This window comes from Gracilinanus agilis, chromosome 4 (genome assembly GCF_016433145.1).
Source record: "Gracilinanus agilis isolate LMUSP501 chromosome 4, AgileGrace, whole genome shotgun sequence".
Taxonomy (NCBI): domain Eukaryota; kingdom Metazoa; phylum Chordata; class Mammalia; order Didelphimorphia; family Didelphidae; genus Gracilinanus; species Gracilinanus agilis.
The window spans coordinates 163,826,058-163,850,310 of record NC_058133.1 but is presented as its reverse complement, the minus strand read 5'-3'; the positions used below and the strand labels follow the sequence as shown (position 1 = coordinate 163,850,310).

Here is a 24,253-nt window from a genome sequence, read left to right as displayed (position 1 = left end):
GGTGTGGTAATTTCGAGTCTACTTCCCCAATCATGTCCGCCTCAACCCACGTGTTCAAGCAGTTGTTTTTCTTCTGTTTCCACTCCTGCTGTTCTTCCTCTGAATGTGGGTAGCATTCTTTACCATAAATCCCTCAGAGCTGTCCTGTGTCATTGCATTGCTGCTAGTACAGAAGTTCATTACATTCTATTTTACCACAGTGTATTGGTCTCTGTGTACAATGTTCTTCTGGCTCTGCTCCTTTCGCTCTGCATCAATTCCTGGAGGTTTTAGTTACTAAACTTTTAAAGATATTTTTCTCTTTTTTCTAATCTTTATGTGTTGTCTGCTAGCTTTCATGTTCTTTTCACAACTTTTAATTTTTTACATATTTTAACTTTAAAAAAGAAATGGATATTTGTGGTATTAAAAGATAAAAATATGTTATTATACAACACTGAACATAAAGTTTATGTATTTCTAAATTTTCTTTATTTTCTGCTGGCCTTTGAGTATTATCTGTGGTTTCTGCAAAACTCTCCCCAAATTTCTTGGCTATGAGTATTTATTTCAGGTGATGTATTTTTCTATTTCTTCTTCTCAATGTAAGTAGGAAGTGAGGCAAAGGAGGTAGATACTTGTTAACTGAAAAAACTAATTAAAAAACCCTATAGAGAACTGACAAAATTAATGATTAAGAACAAGTTCTCATTGCTCAAAAGATATGAATTTAAAAATATATATCAATTAATTGAAAGACAATGTAAACCATACTAAAAGCAAGAATAACTTCCAAATTGAAAAATAAATAAAATACATTTTTAAGAAATTGGGGGAAGGGAAGGGAATAAAAGGTAGTAGGGTTGACCTTGAGAGTAACCTAGATATATATGTTATATACATTATTTTTATTTGATTCTTACACTACAAAACAGGTGCCTGGAACTGTCATATAATGAAAAGATCTAATTCAGATATTTCTACATTCTACTTTGAGCTCACTCTCCTACCTGCTCCCCCTCTAAACTATGTAGGTATACTATTCCTCCCTTCTACTTTCCAGATCTACTTTATGTTTTTACATCATTATCTATATAATTAAAAACATAATATATAGTCATATAATAATATCTTATTAAAATATAAACTCCTTGAGATTAGGGATGGTTTTTGTTTTTATTTTTGTAGGTCTAGTGCTTAAGGCAATTCCTGATACATAGTAAGTACTTTCTAAATGCCCTATTTTTTTACGTATACCTATTTATATATAATGTTTCCACCATTAAAATGCAAGCTTCTCAAAAGAAGAGATACTTTGTGTTTCTTTATATCTTCACTTCTTAGCACAGAGCCTGGCAAGTAGTAAGCATTCTAGGAACACCTTTAATTGGTTGAATTGGGGAGTGAGAGTGATGAGGTTCTACCCTCTGAGGCTAGACAGACTAGAGGAAAAAGTTCGAAATACACTGAGCTCCACTTTTAAAGCCCTTTCCTTTCCTCACTGTGCCACAAAGGATGGTCTGAGGTCAAAGTGGTGACAATGATGAAGCATAGAATTCCCAAACTGGAAAGTCATCTAGGTCAACTTTCTCATTCTACACGTGAAGATACAGAGGTTGGAGAGGTTAAGTGAATTATTTAAGTTCATCAGTATCTTAAATATTTAAAAATGTCTTTCATTGTGGCTTCTTGTAGGGCAGTTGGAGACACTGTTGATTCAGACCATTTTTGGCATAATGAGCTGTTCCACAGGCTGCATTTTGATAAGAATGGGCTGGAGGGCACCCAAAAGAGGACAAGTATGATGATGAAGAGTCTGAAATCCATGTCGCATGAGGATTGATTGAACGAACAAGAGATGTTTAGCTTGGAGAAGAGAAGATTTATGAGGGGCATAACTGTTTTCACAGAACTGTCACGTGTAAGAGAATTCAGACCAGCTCTGTTTGTTCCCTGAAGGCAAAATTAGGAACAATGAGTAGAAGTTGCAAAGTGACTAATTTAGATTTGATGTCAGTGAGGGGAAAGATGTCAGAGGAGGAAAAAAAAAACCCTTTATGTCAATAAGAGCTGTTTATATAGAAAGGTCTGCCTCAGAAAGCAGACGCTTAGGAGGTCTTCAAACAAGTATTTTTAAATGATCATTTTTAATTTTTACTTTATGGACTTATCATATTATTTTAGTATATTTTGATAATTATATTTAATAGGATTGGATTTTTTTGTGATCGTATTGTTTTGTTTTATGCATCTAAAATCTGAGAAAAAGTACATAAGGAGCATCAGACAACAGACTACCATCATAGGCACAAAGGGATTTATGATACAAAAAAAGACTAAGAAAATCCAGACAAATGACCTATGAGAAAGTGTGTAATAACGGAAATAGCACTGAACTTGGTGTGCTAAATGAGCTTGGGCTTGGATTTGAATCTGGCTCCCCCACTTTTTCTTGTGTACACTCTGTAATATTCTGGATACAATTCTTTACATATGACATTCATTCCTTTATTCCTATGCCTTTGCCCTGACTGTCCCCCATGTCTGAAATACTTTTCATCTTTGCCTTTGGGTCTTAGAATTTGCCTTCCTTTGGGACTCAGCTCAAATCTGATCTCCTGTGAGAAACCTCTCCTAGTTCCTGTGGCTACTAAAGCCATCTCTTGCAGTGCTACCATCCATCTAATTTGTAGGCATCTTGTATGTATCTGTTCATTTACATGTTGTTCATCCATTAGACTATAATTCCAGTCAGGGACTGTTTTTGCCTCTTTGTAGTATGATGTCTTCTACATAGTAAAAACTTAAAAATACTTATTCATTGATTAATTAATCCTGTGACCTAGGACAGGTCACTTCATTTCTGAGGCCTTGTTATATTGTTGTTTTGTTAATTCTTCATGTTCAACTCCTTGTGATTTCTTTTGGGGTTTTTCTTGGTACTGGAATGGCTTACCATTCCTTTCTCTGGCTCATTTTGCAAATGAGGAAATTACTCATCTATAAAATAAAGGGTTTGACCTAAATGACTTCTGATCAATTGGTAAAGAATTACAGGTAGTCCTCCCATTTTCACTCTCTGATGCTCATTGTGTAGGCAAATCCCCTTTCTGAGATATGGTGGATACCAGGATGGAGGAGAAGAGTCAATTTGCTTTCTTCTCTTGAGGAATTCCTGGATTTAATAGAGGGAAAAAAACACCCCCCCCCCAGGACACAGGCAGATGTACATGCAGTGAAAGTCAGAGTGACAGATGGAGTAAAGTGATGTGGGACAAATTAAGCCCACAGATCTTGTAATCTTTGTAATGTAGCAATTATATATGTATAGAAGTAGAATTACATAGACTTTTATTTATCTATGTCTCCATATACATATCCACAGAAACATAGATATATTTGCTCCTGTAAATGTTATTAGTCTAAGGGATGTAGTTCTAAAGTACAAGCTAAACTTCTGATCACTGTTTATTAATAGAGAAAGGATACAAGCTTTATATATATATAAGAGTTAACTCCCCACAAAATACCAATTACATATTTGTTGTTATTCAGTCATTTCCAACCCTTCATGACTTCATTTGGGGTTTTCTTGGCAAAGATCCTGGTGTGGTTTGTCATTTCCTTCTATAGTTCATTTTACAGCTGAGGAACTGAGGGTAAACAGGGTTCAGTGACTACCCAGGGTCACACAACTGGTAAGAGTCTGAGACCAGATTTGAACCCAGGAAAATGAGTCTTTCTGGCTCTATCACCAGCACTCTATCCCCTAAGCCGCCTAACTGCTCAGTAGGTGGTAAATAAACCCATTTATCCAAGCTGATAGTAAAATAGAAAATCAGAGAAAACATACATAGGAGAATATGTACCAGGCAAAACAGAGCAAAGGGGTTTCAATTGGAAGTGAGGTAACTCAGGTCAATCAAGAGAGTTGCATAACTCATCCAAAGTAGAAATTCCCCAAAGCCTCTAGTGTAGCAAGCTGGGAAGAGGGTTATGATGGCGATCTCTGGCTCTTCTCATGTTGGCTTTTCCCCAGAGTCTTATTTTCCCTTCTGTGATCTGAAGTGATTTGGCATTGTCCATGTTTTCTCTTGAAGATGGAGGGCAAAAGTGTCCAAAGCAACTGTGGAGCTCCAAGAGACTGACTACAATTAAGACACTGGCACTCTTGCCTTTCCCATCCTTGCCCTCTTGCTGGAGGCATTGATCTTTACCAATGAGGAGAAAGCCAATGAGCTTTGGAGCTTGAGCTACAATAATAAAAGATTGATTGGAGCTGGCTGTGTTCATTTTTTGAACTTAAACTATCTTGTATTAAAAAAAACAACTTTTATCTAAATTATTACGTAATTGAAATCTTCCTGACTTTTTAGTGAGGAGAGACTTAGATTCATGTTCTAAATGGACTTTTCTTAGTTTTGTCATCAAGTCCCTTGTGAGCCTCAGTTTTTCTCTTATGTGTATAATAGCAATAATAATATTTTAGTATGAATTGAATGAAGGGAAATGAGAAGACACCCCCAATCTACCATGTTGTAGAAAAAAACAATTCCATTCCTTAAGGAAATCACAATCCAATTGGAGAAAATAATACACAAAAAGGATGCTTTGTGGAGGTGGGAGGTCCGCAGCTTGCACCTGTCTTCAGACTTTTTCAATATTATCTATCAGTTGTGCTGACTTTCTCCCATCTATTTGTTAAATGAGGTAGCTCTCCTGGAGGAGGAGGGATAACTATGATGATCTAAGACACAAGTATCAAACTCATATAGAAACAGGAACCATTATACTGTTGTTGTGGGTAATATATTGACTTTGAAAATCACACATATATAGATGGTTGAGTGGAGAAAGTGTCAGGTCTGGAGTTAGGAAGATCTGTGTTCAAATCAAGTCTCAAATACTTTGTATCTGTGCGACCCTGGGAAAGTCACTAAACTTCTATTTATCTAAATTTCCTCACCTGAAAATGAAAATAATAATAGAATCTATCTCACAAGGTTGTGTGAGGTTCAAATGAGAAAATAATTGTAAAGTACTTAGCATAATAGTTAGTACATAGTAAGTACTTAGATCTTAGATATTATTATTATTGTTTTATTAATGTATCAACATATTAAAATCAGATAGGAACTTTATTTTAATCTGGTTTTGACCTCACCCAAGAGTGTTCTTTGGCTACCTATTTTATACTTCTGATCTGAGAAACAGAGGATATTAATAAAATATGAAAAATAATTTTTGCAATACATAGCTACATAGATGAGGGAAAATGTTATATAAAGTTTAAAGTATTATATAAATGTGAGGTATTTTTATTATTAACCTCAATAGAGGAGCCATTTTTTTCAGACAATAAGAGCTATATAAATATCCTGCTTTACAAATATGAACAGAGGTAGCATGATAATAGTGGAAAGTCAGGGAGTCCTGGATTCAAATTCCTCCTCTGACACAAATGGCTATAGGATCCTGGGCAACTGACAACCTCTTAGCTCCCTCTGGCAATTCACTAAGACTATACATTTCTGAGCAGTTACCTATCTGCATTTATGGAAGGAGTTTTTTCATCTAGAATTCTTTCTACAATGAAACCCCAGGTTCTGGACCTAATAGAAACAATAGCCAATTAGAATAATTCTGTTAAATACCATATGGAGGAATACTGTACTAATAAGGTCCCAGAAATAAATTATTGTTGTTCAATCATTTCAGTTGTGTCTGACACTTTGTAACCCCATTTGGGTTTTCTTTTTGGGAAAAATATAGGGGTGATTTGCCATTTTCTTTTCCAGTTCATTTTATAGATGAAGAATCTAAGACAAACAGGATTATGTGATTTGCCCAAGGTCACGTAGCTAGTAAGTTTCTGAGGCCAGATTTGAACTCCAGTTTTCTTGCCTCCAGTTCCTGTGCTCTATCTACTGAGCCACCTAGCTGCCTAGAAATAGTTAGGAATACATAAAAAATAAGGGCTACTTAGTTTCTGGTTTCCTCAAATACTTCATTATGCTTACAACTTTGACACTCCACCTTTTTAAAATCTGTTCTCTTTGGAATGCAAATCAAAGCAAAGATTTTTAACTTTATTTTATTTGGGTATTTATTTTGGAGTTGTGGTTTTATATGATTATTCTCTTACAAAAATGAACAATATGGAAATATGTTTTGCTAGGTTATACATGTATAACCAGGAATGAATTGCTTGCCAGCTTCTGGGAAGGAGGAGGGAAGGAAGGAAGAGATACATTTTGAATCATATAACTTGGGAAAACTTATGTGGAGATCTGTTATTACATGTAGTTAGCAAAATAAAATACAATTTAAAATATCAATAGGATATTTGTTTCTTAATTGATTTAAATCAGTTATTTATTTAAGTGTATTATGAAGAAGTCTGTAGTTTCTTAAGATATAAATAGTGTTTTGGTAACAAATTGTCACTGCTAATGATATTGTTCCTTCTGAAATTTCAAATAGGAATCAGGGTTCCTATAATATATGGCAAAATAGTTGAGGAATGGTGGAGGGAGGATGGACATTCAGTTATTTTGTTTGACTTTCCTCTGAAATGTTCTTTCCTTTTTTTATGCTGGGGTCTATAGAAAGGTCAAGACGAATACAAAATTGAATAATGTGAAATTCAATTTTGTGTGAATTATGAAAATATTTCAGGTCACATTTAATGAGAGACAAAAATTCAACTGATGAGATGCATGTGAGCTCGGTTGAGATTTTAACACACCACTACAAAATCAGTCCACATTTGCTTATCATTTCTTGTGGATGTGATAAGCTACAACCATATTACCAAAAGTTTGGTTGATTTTTTTTTAAGAAATTCTAGGCAAAATGGTCAAAAGAAAGAATTGTTTAAAGAGAAACACTGCCAGCATGCAAAAAAGCTTATTATTATTATTAACAAAATTTTGATGTACTTGGACCACATGAACATGGTCACAATAACTCAAATATAAGACAAGTTGGTATGGAATATAACAAATATGCATGCAAAAATAACAGAAAAAGTCAAACTTGCATAAGCTTTTGTGTTTTGCAAGTAACTACAAGGAATTGCTATAATTATAAAAATGGAGCATCTTTTAGCTATATAGATTGAAGATGGCAATAAAAAATGTGTTTCTCTGAGTAGAGCAGCCATTCCAACAAAAGCTTCAAGTTTATTTAAGGTCACAAAAGAAAATAGAAATGAAGTGGATAGTGAAAAAGCCTATTAAAAGCATTGGTTGTTTTTAATCATTCTAAAACTCAAGTTCAAGTATACAATGTTAAAATTATGGAAGATGAGTATGCAGAAGCTAAATGCTCTGATGTTTTGAAGAAAATAATCAGAAAAGGTGGAGAGAGCCTTGAGGCAGGGACACCCACCAGCAGGCTATTACAATAGTTGAGGCATTAAGTGATAAGAGTCTGTACCAAAAAAAAAAAAAAGAAGGATTACATATACATACATACACAAATACACATGGTATGAGAGGTGTTACTATATATACTATGTGTACATATTAATATATATGTTTATTTATGTATGTGTATTTATATGTGTACACACACACACACACACACACATATATATTATAAGGTAGAAAGAGAAACTGATCACTTATTGGATATGAAGGTTTTGGGGGGGGTTGGTAAGAAGTCAAAGATGATATCTTGGTTAAGACCCTGGGTGACCTGGAGGATATTAGTATTCTCAACATTGAGAGGGAAATTAGGAACATTTGGCAAGAAAATGATGAGTTTGGTTTTGCAATGCTGAGTGTCTAGAGTTGAATAATCAGGATGATGAAAGGCTTTGAGTTCATGACATATGAGGATAAATGAAAGGAAAATTAAAGGCAGATATCCAATCCAATCCAATAAACATTTATTAAGCACCTACTATGTGTTAGGTGTTATGCTAAGTGCTGGGGATACAATTAATATAAAGAAAGATTGTCCTTGTCATCAAGGATTTTCCGTGCTCAACACACATGAAGGAAACACACAAGAAGATGTAGGAAAGGGATGGAGGGAAGGATACTAGAAAGGACCCATCCATGGGAACATCTTGTCACGTGGAACTGAAACCAATCAGAGGAACAGACGGAGAATGAAGTGAGTCCAAAAGTCCAATTTCTGCTCTCTCTCATTGGGAGGAGTTTGGTTCTCTACTTTTCAACCCTGGAGTCTGGGGAGAGGAGGCTGAGGGAAATAGTGTCAGTCCAGACTTTAATTAGCAACAAGGTGATGAGATTAGAGGTGATGTGCTTAACCTGGGAGGGGCATCTTGTTCCATGGAGTTGAAACTAAGACTAGCAGCAGATACAGAGTGGAATGATATAACTCTTCAGAGGGTTGCCATGTAGAGGAGTGAGTAGAATTATTCTGTTTGCCTGTTTCAAAACGTGTCTCATATATATCTCTTTTTCTCATTTGCCATTAGCACCACCGTGGTACAAACTCTCATCACCTTAAACCTGAACTATGTAATAGTTTCTGGTGGTCTTTCTGCCATATACCTTTCTCTACTCCAGTCCATACTACATTCAGTCATCAAAGTGATCTTCCTAAAATACATCTGTGAGCATGTCACTTTCCCTATTTAATAAACTCCCAGTATCTCCCTATAATTTCTAAGGTCAAATGCAAAATACTATTTAGTTTTTTAAGCTGTTGATAACTTGGATCCCTTCTGTTTTTCCAATATTCTCAAATTTTACCTCCACATATTCTTTGATGCAGCAACACTGGCATCCTCCTTCTTCTTTGACTATAATACTTAATCTCCTTATTCTGGAATTTTCCACTTCCCATATCTCTAATTCCTGGAACTCTCTCCCTGCTCTTTTCTGCCTCTTGGATTTCTTGGCTTTCTTAAATTCTCATCTTAAATCTCATATTCTTCAAGAAACCTTTCCAAATCTTGCCTATCATTCCCTCTAAGATTATCTCTAATAGATATTACCCAGTATATATCTTCTCTGGGCATAGTTGTTATCATGTTGTCTCTCCCATTAGACTGTGAGATTCTTGAATGGAGGGATTATTTTTGTATATGTGTATAGTTTTGTTTGTTTTGCTATTTGCCTTTAGTACTTAACATGGTGTCTAGCATACAATAGATGCCTAATAAATGGTTGCTGACTTGATATGAGATGACGGAACCAGAAGCAATGAGTTGCTGTCAGACTGAGGCTAACTCAAAGCAAGTTCCTGGTAACTTAAATCTGATACTGGATTGAAAGAGATATTTAATCCCAATTTAAAAATTAACAAAATGTAGTTTACTTAGCCCCAACATAAAAAGGATACTGAATAAAGATAGAAGACTCAGATTAGTTAGATGCTCCCCATCTCACCACCATAGGGAACCTGTCTGGTTATCAGGGTAGAAGGTGGTAACTGCATTGGCTTGAGACATCCCCTATTAAATCTAAAGAACCCCAACTCCATGAGGTAGGATCTTAGATGAAGAAGTCATATTAATATTATCCAAGGTCACCAAGAGATTTACTGAACATTTAAGGGACAAGAGTTTTAGTCCCTTTAATCAGTCAACTCATGTGGATAGCTTCCGTGACTTTTAGGAAAAGATTTAGCTTCATATATATGGGACTGGGGGGTGTGTGGAAAACACTGTTTTATCACAGTTGCAAAGAGGTACATGTAGCCTCAATGCCAAGGCTTCCTTATAATTATTTCCATTCAAAAGTGGATTTGGCTGCCACAAAAGATGCTAAGTTCCCTATCTTTGAAGGACTTCAAGCAGAAATCTCAAGATCTCTTGTAGGGTATTATAATAAGGATTCCTTTCATATATGGCTTTGATTAATTAGCCAACAAGGAGCCTTCCAACTCTCAGATTCTGTGATTTAGTGTTTCTGTGAGAGTCTAATCCTTTCATTTAGTAGAGAAGACGGGTCAAAGAAAGGAAATGACTTTCCCAGTGTTTTACATATAATAAAGAGAAGATGTGCTATTACAATGTTCAAGGGTCTTAGCCCTGAGAGTTGAAAAAACAAAACTTTCTTTCTTTGCAGAGGTTCAGGGCATATGGAGGTGGTGCATGTGCCATTAGTCTTGACCGATATGTTTATTGGTTATACTGAGATTGTTGAATTCTTTTTGTAAATTTCTTTCAAAAATAATTGTTGTCTTCAATGCCTGGCTCAATGGGTAGGGGATGAAAAGTCTATTCAGAAATGAAGGTGAAATAGAAACAAAAAATATAGCTAAAAACATAATAGAATGAGGTTTCAAATCCAGGTCCACTGACGTCAAATCCAATGCCCTTTCTTCTCCAAAAAATGAATTTTCATGCTGTAGAATCTTAGACCAGCATGTCTAGCTTCCCTCAATAGCATTTCAAACCCCCAAATTATTCAACGCTTATATTAGTTTTGGAAACATCAGTCTGAATTATGACCTGCCTCAGTATGTATAGATAGTAGGCAGCTCCATTCATAGTACTTGATTTGAGTTTGTAGCAATGCTATACTAGGAGCAGGGGTGGGGGAAGGGACACAAGGCTCTTCTCTAGGTTCTGGGATTTTACATTTCCTCCCTCTTGCCCATCTGGTCTTCCCTTTGTTCTAGGTCCCTGAGGTGACCACAGTCTTCCTTGAGCAGGCCATGACAATGAGCCTTGGGAGTCATAGTCCCTCTGGAGAGGATAAGAGTGTTGGCACTTCCCTCATCTATCTCAGACCCTGCTAATGTATGGCAAAAAATACTGGGAGAAAAGAGTGAGGACCTGACCGCTGATTCAGGACTGAAGCTGACCACAGAAATACAAAAGTGTATAGCCAATGGCCAAGAGCTTTCCAGGGGAGTGGGTAAGTGGGCAGGAAAGCCTAACTAAGGAATGGTTTGGTGCTCACATTATTAATTTTCCTTCATTGGAAAACGGTAGGCAGCAGCAGGAGTTATACAGAGAGATGAATGTTGTGGAACTAGTTAGTTTAAGGACCATTTTAGACAGAAAACGATCATGTCAGGGATCTTATGAAGAAGGGGTAAAAGAGGCAAAACAGTAAGGCAGAGATAGAAGGAAAGAATGGAAAGGAAGAGAGGGAAAGATGAGAAGAGGAAGGAAAGGAAGAGAGAGGAAGGAAGGGAATAGAGAGGAAGGCAGATAAGAAAAAAGGGAGATAGGGAGGGAAGGCAGGGGAGCCTAATAGTTTAAGGAAATGCCAAATGACAAGTATAAGGTTGAGAAGAATTAAAGAAGGGTTCCTTTTCTACCCTCTTTCCTGTGATTCTATCCCAAGTGTTCAGCTGATGACTTTGCCATCATTCCCACACCCAGAGTCACAACTACATAATTTATTTAAATAGTTTCTGCTCAGTACAAAGCCAAATGGAGTTCTATTTCTATCATGTAAGACCACATCAAGAAATATCTTAGGAAGACAGTAGAAGGAATAACATTTCATATTTTCCCGACTATTCTATAGGACTAGAGAGAATCAAAAAGTGTTTAACAACAATATCAAGACAAGGATTGTTTGAATGAATCTTATCTTAAAATTTTTCACCTAATTTGCTTCTTGTTTCTTTTCCTTTTAATTATCCAGGGAACTGCTTTATTATTGTTGCTACTACTACTGTTATGTGTTTATCTGTGCATTTCTACTGTATATGTGTATGTGTATGTTTGTGTGTTTGTATGTATGTGTAGGTGTATGTGAACTTTCATTCAGGAGAGGAGAGTGAATGTTACAAATGTGTTAGGACAGTTGGGAAAATCCTGTTAACACAGAGACAGAGAATCATGACAGTAAAGACAGAGGAGCCATCACCAGTAGCAGATTTGGACTTTGGATTTATTATAGAATAAGGAAAGCCCAGAGAGGAGACTAGGGTTCATATGGGCTATCACTATTCCTTTCCTCTGAAGGTCATTTATTTTTTGGACTTGTCAAGATGAAAAAACAGATTTTCTACCTACAAAATAGCCAAATTTGATTTATCATTTGATCCATTATAGATAATAAATGACATTTGTATGTAATTTAAAGATTTACAAATCATTTAGATACATTATCTTATTTGACTTTCAAGGCAACTTCGGAAGGCAGGTACTGATAGTCATTTTCATTATTTTATAGAGAAGATAATTAAGGGTAAGGAACCAATAAATATCAGAGGCAGAATTTGAACCTGTGACTACCCTGATTCCAAGTCCAAACCTTTCAACCATATCACTCTGATTCACAAATATTTCTTCATTGTCAAGAAATCACTTAAAGTGGTGAATTTGGAGTTATAAGATTTGGGCTTAAACAAAACAAAAGCAATGTGAGTTTTATCAGTTGCATATGAGGAAAATTACATCGATATTGACTCCATTGAAAGCTTGCTCTGAGTATGATAAAATTATGTCATTACATATGATTAAGTACAATAAAAATGTCAATTATTAGACCCAAACTAAGATTTTATGAGGACAACTGACTGTGTTGGAATCCATCCATTGCTTAGTACCCTCTATGCCAACTACAAAAATCAATAGAAACACACACACACACACACACACATTCATGAATCTTGGAATTGTTAGGAGCCTTCCAGTTCACCTAGCCCAATCTGTGTCTGATATAAGAATTCCCTCTTCTGCCTATCTGTAAGGAAACCACATGATCTTCATTTGAGGTCATGTACTAAGGAGCAACTGATTATCTTTCAAGATTACTCATTCCCAGGTCTGGGTAAATTCATCCTCACATCAAGCCTAAATACGACCCTTTAAAAGTTTCATTCATTGTCCTCAGTTATGTGGTTTCTGGTCACTCTTTACTCATTGATTTGTGCCCTTCCAAACTGAAAACATAATTAAAAATAGAGGCTGAAGGGCTCTTTGAATTATCATTGGCTAGGAATGAAGTCGAGGTTTAGGGAACATGGCTTTGCTCTAGCTGTCATTTTAGAAGCTTTTACCCAGGGAGGTCTGTCTGAGGAGGTCATCATAGGGTATGGCTATGGGTATAGACCATCCAATGAAGTGGAGATTTGATCATCACAAGAGGTGAGTTGGTCTATGTAGGCAACACATTTGAACCTAGGACCTGAATGATCTAGTTCAGAGTCTGCACCAATCGCAACCAGCTCATCAGAGCAATAAATTATCTTCAGTTCTCTTTGTGCTATGTAGATTCAGCCTAGAGAGAGAAGAAAAGAGTTATCTTCCAGGTGTCTACTTTATCTGCTGGAACTAAAACTGGAGTCCCCAAGGTGAGGGAGAGGATTAAGACACTTGCTATAGTAAGGAGGACGAAAATACACATCAGGTCACTACACCCTAATGATGGAACTGTTCTGTTGGTCCTTAGGAGAAAGCAATTAAAAGTTAGAAGGAAGAAAGCTTCTGACCTAGAGACAAAAGAATGCTTGAGCCTCTTATAGGCTATAGTTAAATTTTGAATGGTACTTACACTTTGGAAATCAGAAAATATTACAAATAAAGGCTTGGTTTATAACTTTGTTGATTATAATGGATAAAAATGTTAAAGGAAATTAAACTTAAGTGTGCTATGATTTCCAGAGATCTGGTTGTTAAATATTTACCAGAACATCTCTACCTGAAGACATACATTAGCAAGAGCACCTGACTTAAGAGTCAGGAAGCATGTTGAAGTCAGAGATAAATCTGACATCCACTTCATGTGACCCTCATCAAATTTCATTTGTCTTTTAAGTCTCTATGCATAAATGTCATGATCTGTAAAATAGACTAATAAGGAAAGAACTTTGTTTTAATGTGTAGAGGGCTAGTTGACCCTTGGCCAGCTGATTCCAGATCTTCTCCCAATGATCCAGATAATACAGTCACAGAAAATAAGGGGAGGGAATCAGCTAGTTAGAATCCAACTAGCCCCCTACACATGAAAATTCAAAAGATGCATTAATTTAATAAATATTCTTAATCAATTACATGCACAGCAGAGAAGACATTGTTACTATTCTTAAGAAATTATTATCTCAAGGAAGATGAGATATGAGTATGAAATAACTGGAGAAGACTGTAAAGGAATGTTTTTCTCTAATTGAGTACTGATCTTGTACAAATAAGAGAAGATAGAAGATTAGGAAGAGAGAGAGATGGTGAAATGTAGTATAAAGAACACTTGATTTGGTGTCCAAAGACTTGAATTTTAATCCTTTTTTAAAATTTAGCAGCAAAGTTCCATAGTCTGTCTTATGCTTTAGATAAAGTGTTTGGTAGCTGTGTTAGAGGATGGATTAGAGAAGGGAGAGGCAGAGAGAAAAGAAATCAATTAGGAGACTATTTCAGAAGTTCAGGAAAGAGGTGATGAGTGCCTGGACTAAGGCAGTAGATGCATGAATGGGAGAGAAGAACATAGATGTGAGATATTATAGAGGCATAACTAAAAATACCAAACAACTTGAATGAAGAAGGAGAGGAAGATGCCAAGCCAGACTCTAAGGTTTTGGGTGCCTTTGGATATTGGTGGCCTGAATAGGAGCAGGAAGTTTGAATGAGTGGCACATTGCAGGGGTTCAAGGTGAGGGGAGGGAGAGGGAATGATAGCAAGCATGGCATGACACATTAAGATTTTGCAAAGATTTTACAAATATCATCTTTAATTCTCACAACAACCCTGGAAGGTAAGTGTGCTATTATTTGTTATGTTCATTTTACAGTGGAGGCAAATGGAGGTGAAGTGATTTGCCAATGTCATACTAGTTAAATGTTGTGGCATTTGGACTCAGTCTTCCTGACTGCAAGTTCCTAACTCCAAGTCCAGCATTCTATTCACTGCACCACCAAGCTGCCACTATTAAGTTTTACTTTGACATATTGAGTTCAAGATGCCTCTGTGACATCCCTAGATATTCTAAGTGCTCAGCTTTTTCTTTCCTTCTTCCTTCCTTCCTTCCTTCCTTCCTTCCTTCCTTCCTTCCTTCCTTCCTTCCTTCCTTCCTTCCTTCCTTCCTTCTGCCTTAGAATTGATACAAAGTATTGATTTAAACAGAAGAGCAGCAAGGGTCATGTAATTGAAGTTAAGAGACTGACCTGCCAGGATCACATAGCTAGAAGTTGTCTGAAGCCATATTAGCACCCAATCCCTCTGTACTCCAGGTCTAGCATTCTATCCATTATGCTTGCTAGCTGTCTCACTTATATACTTTCTGTGTGACTGTGAGCAAGTCATTTAACTGATGATTATCTCACTTCCTTCAACTGTAAAAGTGGGATAATAATAGTGTCGGCTTCACTTAAAAAGGTGTCTGGCACATAGAAGGTGTTTAATAAAGGCTTTATTATTTTCCTCATGGAAAATACTTTGGGGATGATTTTATTGCTATTGAGATCTCCCGATGAGGAAGTTCCCTCTGCTAGCACAGATAGATAAAACTTCTGCACCTTAAACTCCTACATGGTTGCCAGGGGCACTGAGAAATTAAGTAACCTGCACAGAATGTGTTAGTATGTACCAGAGGTAGGACTTGAACTTAGTACTTTCTGGCTCCAGAATCAACTTTTTGTCTAGTGTAGCATATAAAACATTGTGTAAAATCTAAATAGGAGTTGTTATTACCATTTGAGCTCTTGTTTTTGACAGTTTATTTTTACTCTGTAGATTTAGAGAAAAGGAATGAGGAAGATATGGGGAACAAGGAGTCAATTTAGGATAAAAAGAAAAATACAGAGAAATGAAAGGGTCAAAGAAGGTCTGGAGAAAACCTTCTTATCAGGAATCAAACTTGTTCTGACTCTTCAGCTCTTTCTTGTTACACACATTCATCTTGTGTGTAAAATATCTACCCTGTGCTTCTTATCTACCCTTGCTTCACACACACACACACACACACACACACACACACACACACACACACACATGAGAGTCAANACACACACACACACACACACACACACACACACACACACACACACACATCTGAGAGTCAATACTGTGAATTGATTCTAAGGCAGAAGAGTAGTAAGGGCTAGGCAATGGGGGTTAAGTGACTTGCCCAGGGTCACACAGCTAGGAAGCATCTGAGGTCAAATTTGAACCCAGGACCTCCTGTCTTTAGGCCTGGCTCTCAATCCACTGAGACACCCAGCTGCACCCTTCTTCCTTATTTATTCACCCATTTCTCCTACATTTCCATCCAGAAAGCCCCTAGTCATAACAATCCAAAGGCCCAAAGCTCATGCCCTTGTCCAGAGATGACACAAACTATATTATTTGAAATACACGTATTTAGGCAGAGATGTGCTGGAGCCCTCTCAAAATCTACATAAGAGTGATTGTTAAATTTTCTGTGAGAGAATTTACACCTCAGAAATGGATAAATACTACAGATAAGGAATTCATTGACTATTTTGCTGACTGTTTAGATTTAAGAAAGTGATGGAGAAAATGTTAATGCTGATTAAACTGTAATTATGTCCTGTTTTTTTTTTTATTTTGAGAGCCAATTGTTAAACATTTATTTACCAGCACCATGCTGCATTGGGGTCTGAATGCCTTCCCACCGGAGCACACAGTGACACATATTAATACTGACCCTCTGTGCATGATCCCCAACTCCATTATATTCTCATTTTAGACTCAATTTCAGAAGGATCCTTTCATAGCAGTAATAGAACTTGGGTCACCACATATTTCCTACATAAAGACAATAGATACTATTACAACTATTAGTCTAGTAGTTTTCCCTGTTGACCTCTTTGATGTTTATTTTGAACTTTATTTTTTTATTTTGATTTTTACCAATTACATGTAATAACAAATTTCCAAATAAGTTTTCCTAAGTTACATGATCGAATTTATCTCCCTCCCTCCTGGTGCTGGCAGGAGATTCAGACTGGGTTATACATGTATTATCACACAAAATATATTTCCATATTGTTCATTTTTATAAGTGAGTAATCTTATAAAATCAAAACACCAAAAGACAAACCCAAATAAACAATTGAGGAATCGTATGTTTTGATCTGCATTCTGACTCCAACATTTCTTTCTCTGGTGGTGGATAGCATTCTTTGTCATAAGTCTCTCAGAACTGTCCTGGATCATTGTAGTGCTGAAAGTAGCTAAGTCTCTTTGATGCTTGTTTCAGAGAGCTTTAGGAAATTTGCCTATTTATTCTTTTATTTTTCTTTTTACCTCTCCCAGTAACATTCATGACGTGAAAGACCATGGGAAATTGGAGTGGGAGCCATGTAGAGAACTTCGTCCTGGTGGGCTTTCCTACCTCGCAGCCCCTCCAGCTATTCCTTTTTGTGCTTTTTCTGATCTTCTACCTGATGACCTTGCTGGAGAATGCTCTCATCGTGTCCACTGTGTGGCTCACCCCTGCCCTTCACCGCCCTATGTATTTTTTCCTGAGCCACCTGTCCTTTTTGGAGCTGTGGTACATCAATGTTACCGTCCCCCGGCTTTTGGGTGCCTTTCTGACCCAGAATCTTTGGATCTCCTTTGTGGGATGCATGACCCAGCTATACTTCTTCATTGCATTGGCCTGCACTGAGTGTGTCCTTCTAGCTGTCATGGCTTATGATCGGTACCTGGCCATCTGTGAGCCCCTCCGCTACCCTAGCCTCATGTCTCCATCTCTAGCTACCCGCCTAGCAACTGCTTCTTGGGTTAGTGGCTTCTTTAGCTCCATGATGAAGCTCTTGTTCATTGGCCGGCTATCTTACTGTGGGCCCAACGTCATCAACCATTTCTTCTGTGACATCTCTCCTCTCCTCAACCTTACCTGTTCAGACAAGGAACAGGCTGAGCTGGTAGATTTCCTCCTGGCCTTGGTAATGATCTTGCTGCCCTTGCTGGCTGTGGTGTCCTCCTATGCCGCCATCATTGTGGCCATCTTGAGGATTCCCACTTCCCAAGGAAGGCAGAAAGCCTTCTCTACCTGTGCCTCACACCTAGCAGTAGTTGTCATCTTCTACTCTTCCACCCTCTTCACATATGCTCGACCGAGGGCTATGTATGCCTTTAACTACAATAAAGTCATATCTGTGTTATATACTGTTATTGTGCCTCTCCTCAACCCTGCCATCTACTGCCTGAGGAACAAGGAAGTGAAGGATGCCCTGAAGAAGACAGTGCTGGACCGATGTCACCATTGTGGTGATTCCCAAGATTGACAGTGAATAGATTGTGGGAAGAAGTAGGGAATAGGGATGGATGAAATGTGAGAAGCTCCCCAAAGAAGGCAGAGAAAATTCTCTTTGTTAGGTGGTGATCTCAGGGATTTGAACAGTGACTATTATTTCTTGTGTCCTGAAAAAATGCAAAACTAGGTTATACCTCTAATCCATGGATAAATTCCTGTATATCTATAACCACTAATCAAGCAAGCTTCATTCCCTCAGTGTAAGTAAAAAGAAGGGAAATATTGCAAGAATGAAAAATGCCCTATCAGGAGTGTGTGGGACAGGGTAGAGAATATCTATGCTACCTGCTAAATGAGGTGACAGATGAAGGGTGAAAACCCCAATACCTAATTACCATCTAGTGCCCTGGAATGCTGAGAATTTTCTCTCCCTCTTTAGGGGAAGATGCCCCATCCTTCTCACCTTTTTGGTTTAAATTCCAATGTTTTGCATCAGGAAGGATTAAACCACATGTCTTTTAGAAGCAAGAAGTGTGGTAAAAAGCTACTTTCCAGGTTGGATGACAGTGTCAGTTTTATGTTGACATAATAGTCTGCATTTCTGATATTGAAATGGCTGTTGAATAAAGCTATAATTTGCCTAGTAAATCTTTTCTTCTCTAAGCTAAACATTCCCAATTCTTTCAACAGATCCTTCTCTCACACAATCTTAAGACTCTTCAGCATCCTGTCTACTATTCTTTGTGTGACTTTAGTTTGTCCATATCTTTCTTCAGATGGGATACTTATGAAGAACATTTTAATTTCACATATGATTTGATCAGGATGGAATATATAAGGAACATCACTACCTTACTTATCCTGGGACACTCCAGAATTGAAATAATCTCTCCAAGTATAGGCTCTCAGTGTGACAATGGCAAATGTAGAGAACAGAGGTTAAAGATAAAAGGGAAGGAATATTGGAAGGCATCAGAATTTTCTCATTTTATGCTTTGATCTTTATTGAGCATCTCCCAACTAGAAGGACCTGTCAAAGGGAAATGTCAGTTAGCTCTCTCTCTCTCTCTCTCTCTCTCTCTCTCTCTCTCTCTCTCTCTCACCCTTGCCTGTTATATTTGAATTGATACTAAGTATTGGTTCCAAGGCAAAAGAATGGTGAGGGATAGACAACTGGGGTTAAGTGACTTGCCCAGGGTCACACAGCCAGGAAGTACATGAGGCTAAATTTGAACCCACTTTTGTCGCTAGGCCTGGGTCTCTATCCACTGAGCCACATAGTTGCCTCCAATTAGCCGTCTCTTATTGCATTTACAAGGTGAAAATTTCCATACATGGAGGTATGAAACCTAGTAAGGGATCAATTGAACAGTCTATCAGTGCAGCAGAAGTATACTATTTCAAGTAGAATTATCTTAAGTCAAGAAGATATATATATATATATATATATATATATTTAAAAAGTGGTTAATAGGAAATGTAAATTCAAGGTAAGAAGAGGTAGTAAAAGGACATGTAAAAATGAGCTCCAGTCACCAGACTCAGGCAAAATATGTTATTCACACAATTGATAGGCATGATTACCAGACAATAATCTAAAAACATAGCACAGAAGAAGAAACAAAGGGTACCTATTTTTTCATTTTAAAGGGTAAAGACTAAAATTCTGAAACTACAAGCTGGTGAAAATAACTGCAATTCCTGGATAATTCTGGAGCACATCAGTAATGGCACAATTTATGCCTTTTATACAGCTTGTGAGCCTTTAGAAAAGGGAATGAGCCAGCCTAGTTTCATCAAAAAGAGACCAGGCTGACCACATTTCTATTATAGGAGGGTAAGTTTCACATGCCAGATTAGTGGATCAGCATCAGTTGGCTTGGATTTCAGTGAGGCATTTGACTAAGTTCTTGATAATACCTTTTTGGTTAAGATGAAAAAAATATTGTATAGAAGATAGTTGAATTTGGAATTGACTGACCAGAACTCAAAACTAGTCATTAATGAATAATGTAAACTTGGAGAAAGGTCAGTAATAAAGTATTTCAGTGATCAGTCCTTAACCATTTACTATTCAAACTCTCTCTCCATATATATATTATCAGTGGCTAAAGGTGTATATGGAAGGCTTATCAAAATTATAGATGACACAAAGCTGGAAGGATAAGCTAACATGTTAGATGCCAGAGTAAAGATCCAAAAAAGTATTTTCAACAGGAAAGAGCAATGGCCCAAATCTAATAAAATGAAATTTAATATGGTTAAATATAATGCATTGGGATTTAAGGTATAATAGCTGCCTCCAGGTATAGAGAAGTTAAAGAGAGATTATATTTATTTTGTTTGGCCCAGAGGGCATAACCGAGAGAAATAGGTGGAAGTCTCAGAGAAACAGATTTAGGCTCCTTAAATAGCATGCATTTTATGAGAATTAGAGCTGTCCTTAAAATCAAATTGACTACCACAAGAAGTAATGACTTTTTTAATATCACCATTTAAAATACATTTTAATCAATACAATTCTATTTTCTCTTCTATCTCAACTCCTCTTATTAAAAATAAAAGATAAATGCAAACAAACCAACAAAAACCAGAAAAAAGAAGGAAAATACTTTATATCAAAACAAATTCCTGAATTAGATATGTCCAAAAATGTCTTATTTTGCATTATGAATTCATTACCTCTCTGTCAAGAGGTGGGTTGGGTAGTTTTATCCTCAGTGTACTGTACTCAAGGTTAGTGCTTGGTCAGAGTGGTGAAGTCCTTCAAAACTATTTATCTTTACAGTGTTGTTATCATATAGGTTCTATTGATTCTACTCATTTCATTCTACATCAGTTCATGTTAGTCTTCCTAGGTTCCTTGTAAACTATTACTATCATCATTTCATACAGCACAATAGTGAAGCCATAAGCTTTCTAAAAGCTAGATATGAAAGCATAGGAAAGACAATCACTTTTCATGTATTTCATGTATTTTTGAGAGGATGTTATCTTGATATGGGTTCAGTTATGTGGTCTCTGAGGACCCCAACTAGTTATAAGAGTCCATGAGCCAAAATGGTCATATAAACTGAATATTAAAGGCCATATATTTTTCCAAAAATGAAAAGAGAAGGAAGTAAGGTACCTTTCACAACTTTGGTTTGATGAGAGACAAGGGAGTTCCAAACCAAACAAAAAGATAACTTATCACAAATGATATAGAAATAACTTTAATTCATAAAATTAAAAACTGTTCTTCCCCAACAAAATAGTGCAATTTGGATAAGAAGGAAATAAGTCAATTGGGGGAAATATTTATATCAAATTTATCTGCCGAAAAGCTGAGATCCAAAATATATGAAGAGGCAATATAAATAAATAAGGTATGAGTCACTTAATGGATACATTGTCTATCATATACAATGGTCAAAGGACATAAACCAAAAATTCTTCAAATTATTGTAAATTATTAACAACAATATAAATCACTCAAAATTACTGAGAAATATAAATTAAAACAACTCACAATCACCCAAACAATTGACAAAGAAGACAAAAGATTAAATAGCTAGTTTGTGTAAAGAATAGATCTTTGGACTGGAAAAGAAAGAACTGAGTTCAAATCCTATCATGGGCACTTAATTTGTGACCTTGGGAAAGTCACTTAGCCTCTAATGAAAATCCCTATTTCATATGGTTGTTGGGAGGACCAAATAATATGGGATATGTAAAATCCTTTCCAAACCTTAAAATTCTATACAAATATTATTATTGTTATTACTATCATTATTTCATGCTATAGTGGGGGCTGGGTTACACAGAATACCAGGCAGATAATACACTATTTGTTTAGTTGTGAATTGGTCCAAGAATTCTGAAAAACCACTTTGGAATTAATCTAAAAAGATGGCTTACATAACTATAAATTTGACTCAGATATCCCATTGTTAAGTATATTTTCTAAAGTCAAGGATAGACAAATATTAAATCTGCCAAAAAATTAGTAGTAGTACTTTTGTTGTAGCAAAAGGAGTAAAAACAATCTAGGACACTAGCTAATTCAAATGAGCAAGGTGGTAGAATGAATAGGGCATCATGTCTACAGTCAGGAAGATCTGAGTTCAAATTTATCCTTGGACACTCACTCACAAGTTCTGTGACTATGGGCAAGTCACTTCACTTTTGTCTGCCTCATTTCTTCAACTGTAAATGAAGTTCAGAATATCATTTACCTCCTAGTGTTGTTGTGCGGACTGAACAAGATAATGGTTGTAAATGTTTAACAGAGTTCCTGAAACATAGTGGGTGCTTATTATCTTCTTTTCCTCATTTGAAAATGAGAGAACTTGACCACAGAACCTGTGATCACCTCACTATTCTATGCTGCCATTAAAGTAGATGCCCATATGTTGGGAAATTGATTTTAAAAAGGTGAATGAAATTAAGTGGATGATATTGTGCCATAAGAAACAATGAAAATGAAGAATTGAGATAATAGGGAAGAGTTAATATGAACTAATTCAGAGGAAATTAGGTAGAACCATAAAAACAATATAGATGATTACCACAAAAATATGAAGGGAAAGAATAACAAAAGAGAAATTGTATAATTATAGTGACCATGGTTGGTCCCAGAGAACAGATATGAAAATGTACTTCCCTCTATTCTATGAGGAGGTGGGATACATACTGTGTGTGTGGATCATAGCATAGGAGGTAAATTCTGGACAGTTTGTTGATTAGTTTTGTAATTACTTGTCTCCCTCTTTGTAATTATTTTATCCTAGAGATAACTTTCTAGGTAGGGAAGGAGAGATAAGTTTGTAAATGAAGGACATTAAAAACAATAGATTAAAAAATAAAATAGATTAATATAAATAAATATTTTAGGAGTCTAAGCCGCTCCTAGTGGTCATTTGTGATGCTTATTTTGTTGTTTTAAGGTTTATATCTTCTATATAATTAGACTCTGCTTTTTTCATGAAAGTTTTAAATAATGTTTAAATAGAAGTTTTGAAAAGAAAAACAGTTGTTTTCTGTAAAATAGGGAAGAGTGGGGAAGATTTCAGACCAAGAAAGGAAAGGGAATCTTTTAGGTCATGCTATTTCCTATTTTGTTTAAATTTTTGTGCATTCAAAGGATTTCAGACATCTTCATCTTTGGAAACAGAAATTCAAATATGGTCAACATAAAACCAAAAATAAATAAATGCATTTTGAATCTTCCACTATTTGGAATTTTTTTCTCTTTTCTCAAGTGGTTGTCTAGACTTAGTAGAAATAAACTTTTTTTCCTTTTGATTATTGAATGGTATTGTTACATTGGGGTTAGGGCCAGGAATTATAGGATGGACAATGTTGATGGGATGTAACAGCAAAAAATATAGTGGAATAAATACAAAATGTCAGGGGAAAGTGGATGCAAGAATCTATCCTCCCTTGGAGGGGTCCTGGATCAATTTATTCCCATACCTCCAAGATCAAGTTTAGACAGAATCAGGGGATCAAAAGGTTAAGATTAATTTTGCCAAACATGTTAGACATTTTCAGTATTCTTGACTCCTAGAAAGAATCCATTATGTTACAAAGGGTTGGAGGGGAAGGCTTCCAAAGATTAGGGGTGTCTTGGGTACTGTTACAGAGGAATTGTGTAAAGGAAGCTAGGGAACTTCGTTGAAAACTTAGGTAGTATTTCCCCTTTGGGAAAGTGGTCTCTCAATGAATAGGTACAAGGTAACATGTTACCTAATATTCTAAGGTGAATTCCAAATGGAAACATGACTTAGAAAGATTGACATTATAAGCAAATTAGAGATACAAGGAAGAAATTACCTTTCCAATCTATGCATAGGTGAAGAATTCATGACCAAAGAGGATCACAGAAGACAAAATGGACAATTTTTATTTCATAAAATTTGAAAAGTTTTGCATAAAGTAAAACAATGCAACTAATATTAGAAAGGAAACAGGTGACTAGGGAAAATGTTTACAAAAAGGCTCATTTCTAAGATATTTAAGGAACCAATTCAAATCTATAGGAATAAGAGTCATTCTACAACTGATAAAAATTATCAAGGAATAAATACAGGCAGTTTTTATTTTATTCTAAAAATATTTTTAAATGTATTCTGTTCAGCAATGCAATAATCCAGGACAATCCAGAGGAATTTATGAAAGAATGCTA

At 36.2% G+C, this 24,253-nt stretch overlaps 1 protein-coding gene across 1 annotated transcript; it reads left to right on the top strand.

The window, feature by feature from the left end:
• Positions 1-17,161: 17,161 nt before the first annotated feature.
• On the top strand, positions 17,162-18,115 carry LOC123246990 (olfactory receptor 6P1). The gene has a single exon (XM_044675773.1). It carries the CDS (start codon positions 17,162-17,164, stop codon positions 18,113-18,115), a length of 954 nt encoding a protein of 317 aa, XP_044531708.1.
• Positions 18,116-24,253: the final 6,138 nt, after the last annotated feature.